Raw genomic sequence first — 17,753 nt, 5'->3', positions numbered from 1 at the left:
ACTGTTTGGGATTATATTTAATTAAGAAACACTGAAATCTAAGTACAATATCACTTTTGCATTTTGTCTTCATTGAAGTTTGGCTATCACAGTCACAGTCAAACTCACAACCTCGTGCTGAGCCCCAGTAACTAAAATACTGTGGCAGGTTCTTTTTGTAGTATACTGACAACTATATTCCTTCCTTGCTTGTACTGATTGAATTAAATAGCGATGAACGACACATTTGAGATCAAGTAAAGCAGCACCTCATATGGCTTAAATTATTTACAATAACAGATTGCTTTTTTTTTTTCAGACAATGAAAATGTAAAACCAACCATACTGCAAGTTATTGATTTCCAATGCCATGAAAGTACACCAATACAAATAATACCTGCCACAGTGACTAAGCATTGTTGTACTGAGCATTATTAAGATGCACGTGCACGTCTCAGCACAGGCCTGATAATAAATCATCAAGCAAGGAATGTCGCTGGAGCCAGCGTATTGACAACGGTACTCATCTTCTTGACGTGTTGACGTGTTGGATCCAGCGACATTACTTGTCTGATGATTTCACTTCACTTCAAGCCTGCATCTACCCTGAAGTTCTGCCTTGTTATCATTTTACTGAAGTGATGCTGTCCCACATGCAAGGTACAGTACAATGCACTTATCCTGAACATTAATTGCAGGTGGCTGTCCGGCTATAAGGAACCATCAAATGACGTTCGGTCAGACCTGTTCAACGTGAGTGGCGAGCATGCAGACGGCATGACCACGCTTCGCTTTGCACGGAAGTTCGACACTGGCGACAAGGTACACGATCTTGCCTTCACCGAAGGCCACTGCCTCCACCTAGTGTTCCCTGTCGCGGGTGGCACCTACAACAGTGTCCTGCGCAAAATTGGCCGTCACGCACAAAATCCGGCTATCTCGAAGACGACACTGTGCCTGCATGGCTGCCGCGAGCCACCACCAAAGAGGCCTCCACCTCCACCCCCATCTTTGCCGCCAGCAGAACAAGGGCCAAATGGCAAGTCTTTTTGGAACAACTTAATCTGTGTGTTATGGTACATGTAACCAGTGAAAACGGTCACAGCTTGTGCAACAGTGTTGCATGTGATAGCTGTTAAAAGAAATAGAAGAAAGCCTCTGTTGCAAAGAGCCGCCTGGCAACATGGCCTTTCAACACTTCTTTATCTAGAGACGTTAAATCATGCAGCTTTGGTGCCACAACTATCACACAATTATGAGGCAAACCTTAGTGCTGTACTCTGGATAATGTCAGCAAGGACCCATTTTATGTGAACTCATAAGTGCATGCCTGACAGAAGTGAGTAGTACAACAAGATAGTTGACCATTCCTAATAGTAATGGCAAAATCTAGTAACTCAAGTTATCTGAAAGCACACAGTGGTGAACAGTGAGGCCCAACATTCGCTAAATTTGCATATCACCATTCACTGACAATGTTGCAATAATATTCCCCCAAAAATTTGCCACTCTCACAAGTTGCAAGTCTTCAAGCTCTATGGCCAACAACTGCGTGACCACACGTTGTGGCCTAATATCGCGTGACCAGCTTTTGTGATTAACAGTTGCGGCATTCAGTGTGTCAGAAAATAAAAGTGACCACCAGCACTGTTGTCTAAAGTGCAGCTTGCCGTGACTTCAGTAGCCATTATGGCATTTGTTCAGGGTCCCAGCACTTCCCTGGTTTATGTGCTGCTCTAATATTGTGCGGTTGGTAGTTGTGACTAACAACTGTGTTCTACGGTTGCGACCAATGTTTGTGACGAACGGCTGTGGTCGTGACCAATTCTTGTAGCAAACGGTCATGATGATAGCCAACAGCTGTGACCAATGGCTGTTAAGAATAGCTTTGACAAACAGCTGACCAATGGTAGTGACAAATGTTGTGAACAAACGGCTGTGACCAATAGTTGTGACCAGCAGGTGTGAGTGATGGTTGTGACCATAGTTGTGACCAATGGTTGCAGAATCAGTGTGTTGGATAACAAAAGCTGCAAACGGCATGATTCACTGAAACACATGGCTCACCGTTGTCGCAGGTGGAAGCTCAGATGCTTGCTCGGGCTCCTGGCGTTTTCCCGATTCGTGCGCTGCTGACGACTGTGAGTACACGGCCAGCTGGCACTACCAGGCTTCCTCAGACCAGGTGTTCTTCACAATCACCACACGTAGCAACAAGTGGACAGGCATTGGTTTCTCTACAAACAAGGCCATGGTAGGTGCTGCAAAACCATTACACGTCTCACTTTAAAACCTCCATTTAACATCTCACAACTGCCCTAGTGGGTTATAATGTTCAACAAGAAGTCACCACTTCAATTTCTGGCTGCAATGACCACACTTTGGTGGTGATTGATTACTCAGACTTTTGTCTATGGCGTATGTGCATAGTACCCTAAAAGATGAGTTTTTTGCCATCATCTGGGACTCCTCGAAACTTCCACCATCCTAACTGGTAATGAAGACTATGCTAAGTTCTCTAATACAGCATTCCTTGCTGTCTCCAGCAAAGCTTTGAGACGTTAAAGTCAATGTGCTGTTGAAGCCCAATCGTCCATCATTCAATCACATTCCGTTCTGAGATAAATGAATAAATAAATTTCTTTACTGAAGGGATGGCATTCTACGTCTGTAAGTGCAAGGGTATGGCACAGTTGGAATACGCGAAAATGTCGCATTAATTCAAACTTCACATGATCACTTTTTCCCCAATGACGTTTCATTGGATCAACAAACCTTGGAACTGAAAATTACACGCAAGAAAAAAAATTAAAATATTCTGTCTCATGACATCTCCTTTTATCGTGGGGTATTTTATTAAGAGCCAGCAAATAACTATGTTGTATTTCTCTCCTGCAGCCCAAAACAGATGCTATCCTTGGCTGGGTTGAAGAGACTGGACGTTACTTCATCATGGACGTGTGAGTGGCCTTTAAGTTAGCAGCACAGAACTGACAGCATCAAACGAAAGCGCTTTGTCAGCAATCGCTGCGAGGAATTGTAACATAGTAAACCAGCTCACAGTTGCTCTTATCAGTATGAGCTACTTGTTAAACATGCTGTAATTCTCAAATATTTTCGTGCTTATATACTACACAATATCTTACAATTTCTAGCAAAGTGTACTATCCTAGGCCAAAAATACCTCAGGCATACTGGAAGCAAATTGACGTTGTCATAGATCAGCAAAACATGGTCAGTAGCTACAACTGAGACAGTCACAGGGGGTATTAATATATGTGAAGCACTTTGGACAAGTATATGAAATTTCATTGGGCCGTCGCCTGTCTATTTGATCACACAGCACAGTAAAGAAACATAATGCTCTTGTTCTCCTCTTTCTCTTTGTGCTTTGTTAAATGTTCAATCTGTAGCATGGCTTCATCAGTGGCACATGTGCATAGCTTCATTGTTAGAGGTATAAAACTCACGATCTTTCCTTGTTTTGTTTTGTGTTGTTTTTACTTATTTTTCACTCAAGACACGGCACTCATCTTTTCCTTTCTATTCTTTTCATATCTGCTCTTCTGCCATGCTGCGTTCCAGTAGCAATTAATCTGCTCTAATTAGACTAACTGACAGGCTTGTGCGAATATTCAATCAGTTCGAATATTCGAACGAATATTACAGTATTCGAATTCGCTTCGAAACGAATTGAAATTATTCTAAATTTGAATAGACAATATATAAAGTGCACGTAACCCCCTGTGAAGGTGGTTTCACTGCAGTGAAGGGGTGCTATGCCGTGAATACATCTATCCAGGAGAAATCCGCGCTGCCGGGAAGCCCCACTTCAGGGTTAAACGAACAAATTACCCTCACATCGATTCACAATTTTTTAAGGTTAAAAGCTCGTTATACCGGCTTATATGCTCTAAGTATAGTAAATTTTACAACGTAATGTATTTTACAGGTTATCACTGCATTCTAACGAAAGTTAAATCCTGCCTACTATTCAAAGTTGCTTCCACTTCCCTTTGAACCAAAAAGAATATTTGCACATGCTTTGTCTCAATTAAAAAAAAATTGTGCGGGTTAGCTGGGTCATGATAAGTATGCTCATTTATTTTTAATAATATGTGATATATACTATTCAAATTCAATTCGAAATTATTCGACCATATCACTATTCGCTTCGAATTCGCTTCGAACCTAAAATTTACTATTCGCACAAGCCTACTAACCGAATTATTTTACAACAGCTGATAGCCAAATTGTCACTGCACAGTTGGATGGAAGGATACGAGCCTCCTCTGCTGGACCCAGTTCAAGATGTGGCCAACATGTCGGGGCATCGCCGTGATGGCCGCACCACGCTGAGCTTTGCGCGACAGCGCTACTCCGACGACGTCGGCTACGACCTGGACCTAGACCAATGCCTGTACTTGGTATTTCCAACTCATGGCGGTGTATTCAATGCCGTTTCAAAGAAGATCAGAAAGCACGAGCAGCGGCCCCTCATTTCTAGTGAACCTGTTTGCTTCACAGCTTGCCATCCACAAGGTAAGGGATCCGCTTGATTTTTCACTTGGCACAGTTCATTCTCATTAACTGTGCATAGAAGGTGAATCCTGAGGTAATAGCAAAAAAAAATGTATAGATTCCGAAGTACAGAAAATAGAATATAGCCAGAGCAACTGCACTTGTCACTAAGAGGTGGCAGTATTGCAGCCCAAGTGACAGATCTGAAGCACCACCTGTTGATGACAAATAAAATTACTTTGTATAAGGTATGCTATCATTTTAAAAACCACATGTTTTTCTGCGCATTTTTATGAAAAATGTAATTTTTACCTACCCAGTCAGTACTTTTGCGATTATTATAATAAATTACCAGTATAACCTGCATGTACACACCAGTTTATGAAGCAGCCACCATGAATTATATGCATGACATTTTTACACCCCCAGTCAGTCACAAATATTAGTACCAGCTTGGGTTATTTCATCGTACCATGACTATAGCCAGTGATAAATGTGAAATGTTGAGGGCCTGATGTACAAGGTTACAAAGCTTACACAGTATTTGTGCAAGCATGGTAAATGTATGCATTTTACAATGCATCAGTTTGGTCATGTTTCTAAACACTTTCGTTGGTTCTGGTATAGCCGGTACTAGACCCCGCCCATCGCCGGGAGGAGGCACCAAGGCCTCAACGCCAGCAGAGGATGGAGGCGAAGGCCCAAGCATCACTCCACCACGGTACACGCCAAAAGGCGGGCCACCGCGGAAGCCGACGACTCCCGCACCACCCAGTCTGGAAGAGTACCACCTGCGATTGCAAGTTCTGGAACCTTGGCAGGCCAGCTACGGCGTGCGTGGATCACGGCCTTACTCGCTTCTCTCTCAGCAGCTGACTAAAGGGGTGAGCACTACAAACACAACATTTACATGTGCTAGTGCCTCAAGCAACATAAGAAGCCTATCCTATTGCATTCACTGATCTACATTTGTGCCCCAGATGATGCTATCTTCAGTGCTTGTTGCAAGGTGAACAATGAATTAGATCTCGACCGAGCAAAGTCGCAATCAGAAGTGCCTGCTGCATGTGTATGCTGCCCTCGCAACACACGTGCACAGTGTTCACAGCACATACAGTATCCTTAACGAAAGCCAAAATTGTTCTTTTAATTAATTTATTCAGTATCAGCTGTTGTCTAACGATCAGACAAAATACGAAATGGGAATTTATTACATTATTTCAGACACAGACATCTGTTGCTCACGGTACCTCTTGAAAATTTGGTACAATGCCAAACAACGACATTTTAAGCCATGTTCATGTCGGCCAACCAGGAAAGTGGATAGCATCAAAAATCAGGCAGATTTTCAATGTGACGAGGCAGTGGGCATGCGAGGTGGTTCAGACCACCCAGCTAGCCTGGCTTCCTATACCGCCCCAAAAGCAGTACACCTTGCACTTTAACAAGCATCCTGACATCTCGCAGCTATTCCTGTAACTATCAGATGTTAGCTCTCAACCACCCGCTAGCTCTGTCTGAAAGATGATCAGCTCGTAATAGAAGATAGTTGGCATTCTACTGTGCGACTTGTCATGTGGTACAGAGTAGATCTTCATTGTTTCTATGAATAGTACAGTAGAAAATCTACCTGATCACCGAAGCTCAAATGCCATTTCCAGCTGGCTCTTCACCTCGCGTTCAGATTGGCTGCAGCAAAGCAGGAAGCTCTGGCAGGACAAAAGATCTGTCCTGCCAGAGCAATCGCACTCACCACCTGGTTTTCTGCCAGTCATTCCCACTTGGCAATGATGTTTTCACCACTTTCCACACACAATGTCTGCCCACTTTGGTTGCCCTGCCTTTGTTGTGACCATGTCAATTAAAGGTGTTGTTGATGTCCATTTAAGTCACTTGGGCATACTCAAAGTAGTTATGTCGGCTCGTTTACCCACACAGGAAATCGATGGTGATGTACATGTCATTTGTTCAGCAAATAGATTATTACCATGCTGCAGCATCGTTATGGCCATGGTGTCGTGCTGTATACTGAGGGCTCAATTTTGGCAGCAGCAGTCACATTTAAACAAGGCCCAAATTCCAAAACACTTGTGGCTATTGTCAGGGTGGTATTCACCAAAGAAGGGGAGCGGATTCAATATGTTAAAATTTCGAAAATTTGGCGAAACCTAGTTGTAGCTATCAATTTATTGATTATTACTTTATTGATTTCAGCTGGAACCTGCCCTGAACGAAGTGTCTGAGAAGCATCAGATCAAGCTCAAACGCCTCATAAGGTAAGTTCTTCAACAAAAAAAGGATGACAGTGACATAAGTAAAAATAGCTTGGATTCACAATACCCTGAATAGGGTCTTGTGACATTTGTGAACAAATATGTTTTAATTTTACACATCATTCACATTTATATTCAGCAGCACTGTATCACTATTGTCAAAAACAGACAAGGTTACATTATCAGTGCAGATATAGAACCTACACCAATGGCCTAACCTACGCCTATCTTAATAAGAAAGGACAGTGCAGACATTTAGTGTATTTAATGTGTCGAGAGATTCCATAAAAGTGAAAGTAAGCAACGTCCATCCAAATGCAGCTGCAAGAATCTTTAGAGAAATAGAGCATTTTAAGAGTACCAGAGGTGAAGGAAATTGAATTAAAGTAAGTTATCATTGGCCTTTTTTAACTCCTGCGCTGGATAGAGTTGCCTGTCAGATATCCAAGACTACCCTTCCAGGGATCAAGCAAACCCAACACATGCCTGCAAATTTCTTTATCACATTGCTGCATCTAACCCTCTACAACTCTTATGTTCTTCACTTCTCCAAACACTTCATAGATCTACTCAGCTTCGTTCTTTCTGCTCAGTCTAAAATGCAATATCATGTGCTCACATTTTTTCTAAAAATCCATTACACTGTAATCTTTCCTGTATCATTTATTCATCTTTTCCACTCCTCCTGACAGAGTCCTGGCTGTAGTTTTGAGATTTTTTTCAAGCTGCTTTATTATACAGAAGAATTTGAACCACACAAGACATTTGCAAATTCGGGCTTTATAGTTAATTAAGAAAGATTAGCCGTGCCGTACATGACATTACATCAAGCCCTTCTAAGAAAATAATGAGAAGGCAAGGCAGAAGGAAAGCTGGACAGGCCAGGGGAGACACCAGTGTGCTTTCTGTCACCCCTTCCTTTCTTTCCTTAAGTGTGTCAGTGAGATATGAAAAGGCTGGATTAGTGGTTTGTCTACCTGGGTTGAAAAGAAGACTCAGGGTGTCTACCGAGTTGACTTTTCTAAATTCCCTGAGTTTTCCAGGTTTTCCCTGAGTGTTTTTGCTAAAATTCCCTGAGTGAAGCAGAACTTTGTTTTATGTCAAGATGGATAGAGACCATATCGCTCGGTGATGTCACTCTCTAATACGCACGTTAGAAAATAAAAACGACTTAATCCCATTTGAATAGTACATAGAACAGTTAAACCTCAATATAGCGAAGTTGGTAAAAGCGGCAACTCACTTCGTTATATCGAAACTTCGTTAAACTGAAATTCGACCTTTCATGCAAGGCATAGTTACTGAAGGATTAAAACTGAAAATTCCACAAGAATGCTCAACTAATATGGCAACATGAAAAAACTTTTTTTTATTTTTTGCGTGAAAAAAAATCAATTTTGTTGAGCCTGAAGTGCAGCAATCACAGTTAAATGCCTTGCCGAGTGTCACATGTATATACGAAACAAATGCGGGTTTAATATACTGTGGAATTGCGCTTGTTCCGCTGTTGCGGGTTGTTGTCAAATCCTCGCGCGTTGCCCAGAGCAATGCAACGCCTTTGCTACCATGTTGCCCAGCCGAACCATTTGCTCTCCAGGAATGCAAAACATCGAAAACCATCCCACGTTAGAAAAAAAGTCACAGTTTCACCGCGAGAGCAAAACAGTAAATCCGATAGCAACAAAGAGGAATTTTATATGAATGTAGGCTGGCAGCTCGCTCCTTCAGAAAATGCAGCCGCTGCACTGAGAGAAGTGCGCTATCTATGGCTCAGGGGCGGATTCAGGTACCTAATGGGGGGGGGGGGGTGTTACAAAGGCTGAAGCCCCCGCTCAGCAGTGCATTTTGGTGGGTCACGCCTATTTAGAACAGTCCAGAGGGGATTATGGCGGTGCGTAAGAAGCCTTCGTTGTAAATGTGCATAGGGAAGCAGGAAAAGGTAGAGCGATGAGAGAGGTAGAGAGCAGGGACAAGATTCTCTTTACCCCTTTTGGGCAGTGGCAGGCAAAGCAACCTCAAAAGGGAGGCAAACTCAACAGGCAGCCTGATAAAGGAGGTGGACGACAGGCACTGAAGGGAGGGGGCGGGGGCTGGCTTAAGGGGGGGGGGATCGCCGCTACGTCCCCCCCCCCTGGATCCGCCACTGCTATGGCTTCAACGGAAGTTTTGCAATTAGAGCACAATACCTGCAAAGGTATGAGCCGTCTGCTGATCCCCACTAAAGATACCGCGGCACATGCGACCACGCCCGCTGGTACAAAGTACGCACTTCCTGTCGGACTCACGCAGCCCCCCCCCCCCCAACCCGCCGGCTCCTATCTCCATGTGCCCATCACGCGAACGAGACGGTCGGCTCGTTTCATCTCTGCTTAAGCCCCGTTCGTCGGCAGCGCTCGCGCGCTTTCACTCGCGCATGGAGCATATGACGCGCGGGGTGATGTAATCGCGATTTGGACTTGATAAGGAAGACCATGGCGAAGGCATAAAATTCGCGTCGGAGTGTCTATACAATTGCTATCGCAAAAAAAGAAACCAATATAGCTGCGGGCTAAGATCTCATGAAAGCACGGTAACAGCCTGAATTACGGCACATCCGATTATGGTGGAAACGTTACTGTTTTCCGACATTGCGCGCCGAATCAAGCCAATGGGACCCGTGCTGGGGTCGCGAATTTCGGTCGCCGCTATGCCTTGGCTCTGAAAAGTTTTGTAATTCGGCTTTGTAGCAAACATCCACGTGGTGTGGCTGGTAATTGCGAGCTGCAGCCCCCCCAAAATATCGGTCGACTGACTAAAACTTGTTTCAGCATGTGCCCTCATCGGGAAAAGAAGAAAAAAAAAAGCTTTCACTTGCTGTGAGTTACGCTAGCTCTTGCCTGGAAATTTATTCTATTCTTCACGGAGTCCTAAATAGCATCTTTGAAGCTCGGGATCCGAGCGAGTGAGCTCTCCGATAACAGCCAACAAGCGTCGTCTTTTTTCTCGCCGATCGGGATGGCTTGCCAGATACCAGCCTTGTCGAAGACATCCGCTTGCTGAACTATCGCGATCGCTTGCAAGATAACTCAAGCTCGTTACATCTACTGCTACCGCTTCTACAACTAATCATGCTTGTTACTTGACACGCGGCGATAACAAAAACACCATATCGGGCGCTAACGTACAGCACGCGCGAGAAAGAATACAGAACTACACCGCGTAGTCACACAACACCCTGACAACATTGCGCGATACAATGTGTCGTGGTTCATGGTTCCCGCATGCCGCGCATTAGCCTGATTCTCTCCCACTCCACCGCTCCGAAGGCGATGACAGCATCGAGGTGCCCCACTCCCCCGCAGCCGCAGCGGCCGTTTGATTTGAAAAATGCGTTCACAAAATATCGAGCCAGCGCTACCGCGACTTTCGTTGCCTTTCAATAAAGTTACTGTGAATTTTCCCTGATGGGAGCACAATTTCCCTGAGTTTTCCCTGAGAATTTCCAGACTACCCAAAATCCCTGAGAATTCCCGGTTTTCCCGATTTTCCCGGTCGGTAGACACCCTGAGACTAGTTCGTAGCAGTTTTAGCTCAATGTGAGCAGCAGTTCAAATCATTCGTCATTCAAAAGTGACGTGCAGAGAGACCACGTCAGGTCAAGGTGACATGTAGGGGCATCATAACAACCGAGGCACATCTCACACCGCTTTCTTTCTGTACAGGGAGCCTGATGGTGTGGTGGCCGAAATGCAGCTGCTGTTGCCAACGGATCACGATTCCCGGGCTGTAGAGGAGAGCCTGCGCACTGCCCTGTTGCCGGGACAGCTTCTCGGAGGCTTGCGCGTAAACCCAGCATCTCTTCAGCTGCACGTGGGTGATGCGCCAGAGTCACGTGTGCGCCAGTCCTCCCTCCCAGGCAAGTTTATGATGAAAGCTTCCTGCTTTAATTTATAAGTGTAGCCCGTGCTCTTGTGCACTGACCATGGCCAAAATGAGTGGGCAGTATGTGAAAAAGCGATCTGAAGCTACAAATAAAGTTTTTGTGCAAGAGTAGCAGCATCAGCCGTTGCTACTGTGACTGCAACCTTGCAACATAGCAGAGCACGTGAGTTCTCACCATGACGCATGCTCACGTGCATACATGCATATACATACAGGATGTTTCAACTAACTTGCGCCAATTATAATTTTTAATTTCGCGCACTCTAAAGAAAAGCTGAAAAAATATTAAACTAGGCAGTTATCTTAGCATAAATGAAATAATCCAGCATTGTTTAACAAGCGTTACAACTTTTCTATTGAATATTTCTCACTACAGTTACTATAATAAAGGTTAACTAAGCAATCTTTGCTAATTACCCAGCTTGGAGGATTGGCAGTTAAATTAGCATGGATGAAATATTCCGACATTTCAGAACAAGTGTTGCAACTTTTGTATTGTAGAAATTTCGCTAGAGTTAATAGTTACAAAGTTAATTAAACAATCTTTGTTAATTACCCAGATTGGCAGATTGTAAAAAAGTCCTGACATGCTGCACACGGCTCAGAATAATACTTGGCCAATTCGACATGCGTAGAACATATGTCTGTTTTTTCAATACCAATTTAGCTGAAGTACTCTGTATATCTGCAATGAACTTGAATGGGCCAACATCTAATGCAGGCACAAATCATGGTGGCACGTTCATTTAGAACATTGTCTTTTATAGCCACAGCTACATTTGCATTACTGTCAAAACTCATCATAGCAAAGTACATCTGACATAAAAATAGCTTACTTATACAGATAACTTGTTATAAACAATATTTGTCGCATTGTTTTAATGTGAATACTATTCATTTACTTCGTTATAACCGATAATTCATTATGTCCATGTTCACTATATCAAAGTTTGATTACCATGAATGCCCAACAGCGGTAACAGTGCACATGATGCCAACACATCTCAAAGGTCCTATAAGTGCCACAGCAATGACATGTATCCCCCGCTTTGTTGAACCAGGTTCTGACGCATCAGGTGAAGAGTCGTCTAGCGAACAGATCAAGCTGTACGCCATTGTTGGTGCTGTGGCTGCCCTCGTTTTCCTGCTGCTGGTACAAGCAGCTTCTATGGCCTGTCGGAGGAAACTGCGCACCCAACCACCTCCTCCCAACAGGGTAAACACAGTTGATGTTATGTAACTGCTTAAGCGTTTGAGCAAAGTAACAGTAAGACTGCAAATTCGCAGTGCTAAGCACAGCTTCCAAGTGATCCAAGATGGTGAAATAGTAGAATTAAGTTCATTTCCTTTCCTTCTAAAACGGGAGAAAGCCACGACAAAACTAAAATAAAACCGACGAGGCCGTGGCTCACCATATTTTCGGATGATGGTGGCTATACTAAAGCTAAGATATTCAATGTTTACTGCCCGTGAACCTTGTCATGGTTCATATAGATCCAATACAGGAAACTGTACTTTAGTGCATACTGCTGTCAATGCTGTGCATGCAATAAACACAATGTAACGCAAATTGCACAACAAGAAGTGAGAAAACATTGCATTAGGAATATGACTTCGTAAAATTTGTAGGTGGCAAATGTAAGCGTTAGAGAAACGGCAGATTAAATACAAAGGCATAACCTGTCTTATAAACACTGAATGTTGCTTTGAACATTAACTGCCCTTCAACGGCTGAAACACTTGCTATATATTACGCTACATTATGCAGCACATGAAATGACATAAGCTTTGTTTCCTTACTTTTTTTTTTCCTGAGAAAAAACACGTAATCCCTTTGACCGTGGTATGCGCACATGCTTATTGGTTCTTTCCGAGACTCTATGCATTGGTTGTCACATGTAATAAAGCCTGCATTCTTAATGGCCTTGCAGGAAAAGTTGCTGACAAGCTCCCACTGGAAGGACTACTCCACCACAGCCAGCAGCAACTACAGTTACGAGAACTTTGCCCTGCGGCCTGACGAAGACCTGGGGCCCCCTGCGGGCGCACCGCGCGCTGCCAGCGTCACCTACGACCGTGGGCCCGCCCGCGTGCCACCCCCCGCCACCAACCCGTACGCTACTGCCCAAAGGCGGCAGCCGCAAGAGATGAATCCCGACTTCTACTTCATGCCACACCAGCGTCGCTACTCTGGCGAGGTGGTGCGAGTGTTTGTGGACTACAGCAACCCAGAGTACACTGGGGCACCCAAGTGAATGCGCCAGTTGGCGGCATGAACTGGAAGGGCCACAGCGAACTGTTCAGTGAACTTGCAGTGCTGCAGTCGTGAAGTGCCCGAGCCAAGGCACGCCTGCGGGTCCATCGGGCGTGCCGGTGCTGACGTGCGATTTGACATCTTGATGACCGCTCGGCTTGTTCGAAGCTTCGGCGTCTCTGTCACAGTCATCGAAAACCCAATGGCTACCGAATGACTTATTTAGGCTTACTTTGGATGGCCGCAGCAACGAGGTGCCGAGATATGCCCGCGGGTTCATCGGGCTTGCCTGCATCTGCGTTGTGGTGGCAAGGCCGTGAGCCATCAAGCTTCACACCCACACAAATGGTGCACCTGGAGGTCAGTCGGGTGTAGTGCAGATTTTTGTTTTCCCATGTCACGTGCACCTATACACTTCACGAACTGTTCACGTTGTTACGGCTGCATTTTGGTGTGTGCTAGAGGCACCACGACACTTGCCACCGAAAAGCAGTAATGCGTGCTGCTCAACTTGTCAACACCTGGTGCACTACGCAATGTACCTGCAACTCACTCAAAACCTGCAACACGAGTTTGTGTGGCAGGAAATATTCTCAGGCTTTGCAAACTGCTTGCAACAGTAAAACAGCGAAAATGCAGGTGTGCTATTGTGGTGAGGCAGTGTTCTTTGAGTTACTTGCAATTTCTGGCTGATGAAGTCAATGTTGATGTGAGAAGGCATACGAATGTGTCAAATGCATTTCTGCTGCTGCAGAAGAACCACTCCCTTTTGTTTTTTCTGCGTGTATGACTTGCTATCTTACTTAACCGCACAATAGGCTACAGCCTCGACAACCACACGGTGCACACCACCTCAAAGGCTGGGGCAAAACTCTGCAAACTGTACCGCAGTTTATTTGCCTGTGGTACTATTGCTACTACATAGCTGCACTGAGACAGTGCTAACCGCAAACCACAGACGGTACATAGAGTTATAGCGTATGCACTATACATGAAAGGAGGTAGCACTCAAAGGAAACTAATGATAATCCGCACACGTTAGCTTAGCACGTTCAAACACATCGTATGTGCCAAGAGCAACTGTTGCAGGATTCTATTGTGCCTCACAACTGCCAAAAGAGCCAAGCACTGATGAGCTGGGTTCTACAACGAACATGTCTCAGGCTCTGCCACGCGTCACAACTGCCCTCGCAGCCATGCACTTCCGGGCAAGGTGCTTCACCTCAGTCGTCATGTGCCGCATGCATAGTCCAAGCAGTCCTGCCAAATGTCAGTGCAAAATCATGTTGCAAGGTCGACAAGCAGCCTCAGGAATGTGGGATAAAGAAAAACTATGGACTTCAGAGGAACAGTCTACAGGTTTGCGTTACAGGCTGAATTAAGGAGTACGTGTTGCCGCTGATCTGTATCTGAGGATACCGGTCAGAAACAGTGTCTGTGCCTAGTATTGCACGCACGTGACCTTGTGTAGTCATCATCACTGTGGGTCCATCTTGGTATCTCTTTTTCACGAGGTCTTTCACGCTCACTTGCTTCCAGAGGTATACTTGTTCTTATAAGGTCACAGATTGGGCTTGATAGACTAAGTGCCATTTGGCAGGTCATGGTAAAGTCGTAAAATGTTTGTAAATAGCAGCCTACACAAATGCCCAGCAGATATGTGCAGCTAGGCTTCTTGTGATACACCGAATGCTTGACGAGAAAAATGAGATATGGAATAGTGAAGCCCACTAACCTAATAGTGTATAGAAATGCTAGTTCCTCTCTACTAATCCTTTCTAGAGCATTGCACAAGTAGAGCAGTTATACTGTCCAAATTATTTGAGCAGATAGAAAAGTATGTGTGTGCAGGATTAGTTAAAGTTAACCAAAGTGCATTATGAGTAGTCATCACAATGACACAGTGCATATGCAGCATAGTCGTGCTTGAAGTTTCACGGCCACATGGGTAGTACATGACTATGTTGTTTCGTTTACAATGGTTGCAACAAAATGGGAATTCTGACTTTCCTCTAGTAAACTTGGCAATAACTGCCTGCATGTGACAAGAGTACGTACAGTCGTACACTTCACGCAGAGAAAGATTCAGTAAAGAAATCCTGCTACATTAACGTGTCTTGATTGATACACTGAAGAAATTGAAGACAGTTCTTCGACTGCTGTCAAAGCATTTCAGTGGAAAATGGTATTGGTTCAAACGGCTTCTGGGTGTGGCCGAAAATTCTGTACAAATAAAGGTGTGGAAGCAAAGACCTCCTTGTCATGACGTTCCTCAATGTAGTTTCACCAATGAACATGGCATCACAACACACAGGGCAAGCCTTGCAGCTGTTATACCAACAAGAGTGAAAGTTTGTTGGCATTGTTGGGAGCATTTCGACACCCGCTATGATAAACAAATATGCTAAGAGAATAATCGTGCTAGTGAACTACGGCGACGTTTGCTTTCCGAACAATTATTTGTTCGTAGTACTCGTGTGGGACTCATGCAGGGGCGGCGCTGTTAAGGGTGGGGGCGGCGGACCCCTGAAACATCCCCCTGCGGATTCATCAAGTACGCGCCTGTCCTCTTGACAACCAGCTAGTTCTCTCAGAGTAACTGATCTCTCCAGGTAAAAATACGGGCGCCCACCCCTGGAATTATGACTCTTCAAGGATCATGACACTCAGCTGCTCAAGCTGCATTCTCTGCATTTGCAGTACCTGTCTGGCCAAGCTGGAAGCGACAGGAAGGGCATACGAAAGAAATGAAAGATATAATTTTTCATACCAGCGCGATTGTGACAGGTGCGGGCACTTTTGGTTGCGGCTTCTTGTGGGCAAGCTGCAGAGCAGAAGGGAGCCAAGAGCTATCCAGAAGTGCCACCTCGATCGACAGATCTAAGAAGGCAGCAAACCAGCTAGCGTAACTCGGCAGAATCACGGCAGAACTACTTTTTTTTTTTTATGTAAAAGCGTTGAGCGGCGAAGCTGACGTTTCCCGCCAAGTGGTTCAAAGAAATGCTACCGTAGCGCCACTATCTAAAGTGGGGACCTTTACCAGCCCTACCACTAGCATGGCCTCCGTGATTCCCGACGCAAAAATCAAGGAGGCCATCACAGACCGTTGACCACAGACGGCGACAGGCACCAACGTTTATAGATAAACGTTGACAGGCGCGACAAACATCGTGGGCTGAAATGTGCGACAGCAACGATGCGGTTTTCTTGTTTGTTTGTTTTTTTTTTTGGGGGGGGGGGATCTCAGAGGTCAGATACGACGAAAACTTTTTGACAGCAAGCCATTCGGAGATTCACCGCGACGCAAAATAGAAGCAAAAATAATCACATGGTATGCATTTGCCTAAGACGATTGGAAGGCGAAATCCTTCTTCTTCTTCTCAGTCGATTGTATTGATCCTGGCCGAAAGCTTTCTGCACGCAACGTGGTTTTGCACTGCCTCCGGGATCGCAGGAATTGGAAGCTTTCTGCAGGTAACGTGGTCGTGCAGTGCCTCCGTGATCGGCCCACCTTTGACCGATCGAGGATGTCGTGTGATGACACCAACATGTGACGTCATAATGACTATGATGACGTCACATATGTTGGTGACCTATGGCGTCACGATGACGTCAAAGGTTGATGCCATAACAATTTTTTTGCATCACTTGTGTTGACGCCGACGGTCAGTTTTCACGTTTGATGAGACATCTAACGCTTTTCTCTAAGACATCTAAGGCTAAAAAAGAAATGAACGCCGGTGTTTTTATGAAAAACGCCACATGAGAAAACCACTGAGAAATGTGCGCCTCTTCGAGACGCTAGAACTTCCAGTGTGCAGTATGCTTTGTGAGATAATGAACAGCGAATTCAAAGAACGCGAGAAAGAAAAAAGAGGAAAAAAAAAAAAGACTCCCCGTCGGGGAATCGAACCCCGGTCTCCCGCGTGACAGGCGGGGATACTGACCACTATACTAACGAGGAGATGGCCACCGGGCATTCGCTCTATGTAATGACAAATGAGCTTGCAAAGTGTGGACTTTACAACTCATTGTCATTGTACAGTGAATGACGTACACAGAGTCCATCATTGGTTGCTGCAATCAAAATCTCGCTCTTCGAGTTTGCGAGAAGCAGGGGCGCAGCAAGATTTTTTTTTTTTTTTCGGGAGGAGGAAGATAGGGGGGGGGGGTGTTCAAACACCCTCTACGTATGTTCATGCGTGTGTTTGTATGCGTATCTGTTTCTTCGTTAAACTCGAAAGGACTGCAAGGAACTCGTTCGCTTATCTGCGAGCAGTAGCGCCGCAGTGGCTGCCGCCTAGTTTTAAGCTGTACAGTGAAAAAGTCGAAAGTGCTGTTTTCTTGGGTACGGCGCGAAAGAAACAGATAAGCAATACACACCAAACGCAAAGAATAAGAGGTCTATTTGGGTATTTGGGACGACTTGGCGCTTTTCCTGACCACATTCTGCTGCGACGCGCCTTTTTTTCAAAAATTGTCACTTGAGCTTCCGGTCTGTGACAGGCACGACGAATTTCCTGCGCGCTCAGTTTCGGTTTCGCCTAGATCGGGGTCTCGAATTTCGGTGATTATTACCTCAAATTACGTGCATTTCTCGCGATTTTTAAAATTTTGGGCATGTCATACATTGTCACGTCCTGCTACTCTTCCGTATAAACAACGCCCCCGAAGTTAATAATTAAAAAAGGTTATTTAACGAATTTTTGTTAATTACTCAATGGAACGTAAGTTTAGGTGCGGTAGTTTTCCCGCCTCGACGTAGACATCGTGTGAGAAGAAGGCAGGGGCCCGACTGCCATATC

General features: G+C 44.9%; 1 protein-coding gene and 1 non-coding gene across 2 annotated transcripts in view; one reads left to right on the top strand and one right to left on the bottom strand.

Annotated features, from left to right (window-relative positions):
• LOC119404777 (uncharacterized) overlaps positions 1-14,645 on the top strand; it is a 68,268-nt gene extending 53,623 nt beyond the window's left edge. The window contains exons 12-21 of the mRNA XM_049419015.1: positions 678-1,015; positions 2,043-2,233; positions 2,878-2,939; positions 4,247-4,521; positions 5,128-5,384; positions 6,715-6,776; positions 10,475-10,668; positions 11,756-11,910; positions 12,626-13,853; positions 13,963-14,645. Of these exons, the coding sequence (XP_049274972.1) occupies positions 678-1,015; positions 2,043-2,233; positions 2,878-2,939; positions 4,247-4,521; positions 5,128-5,384; positions 6,715-6,776; positions 10,475-10,668; positions 11,756-11,910; positions 12,626-12,949 (1,858 nt within the window). The 3' untranslated portion in view covers positions 12,950-13,853; positions 13,963-14,645. The remainder of the gene's footprint in view (positions 1-677; positions 1,016-2,042; positions 2,234-2,877; positions 2,940-4,246; positions 4,522-5,127; positions 5,385-6,714; positions 6,777-10,474; positions 10,669-11,755; positions 11,911-12,625; positions 13,854-13,962) is intronic.
• A 2,195-nt stretch (positions 14,646-16,840) lies between these two features.
• On the bottom strand, positions 16,841-16,912 carry Trnad-guc (transfer RNA aspartic acid (anticodon GUC)). The gene has a single exon. It is a non-coding gene; the product is annotated as a tRNA-Asp (tRNA).
• Positions 16,913-17,753: the final 841 nt, after the last annotated feature.

The sequence above is a fragment of the Rhipicephalus sanguineus genome, chromosome 9, assembly GCF_013339695.2.
Source record: "Rhipicephalus sanguineus isolate Rsan-2018 chromosome 9, BIME_Rsan_1.4, whole genome shotgun sequence".
Classification (NCBI taxonomy): Eukaryota; Metazoa; Arthropoda; class Arachnida; order Ixodida; family Ixodidae; genus Rhipicephalus; species Rhipicephalus sanguineus.
Note: the sequence above shows the minus strand (reverse complement) of the source record. Positions and strands in the feature narration are given on the sequence as shown.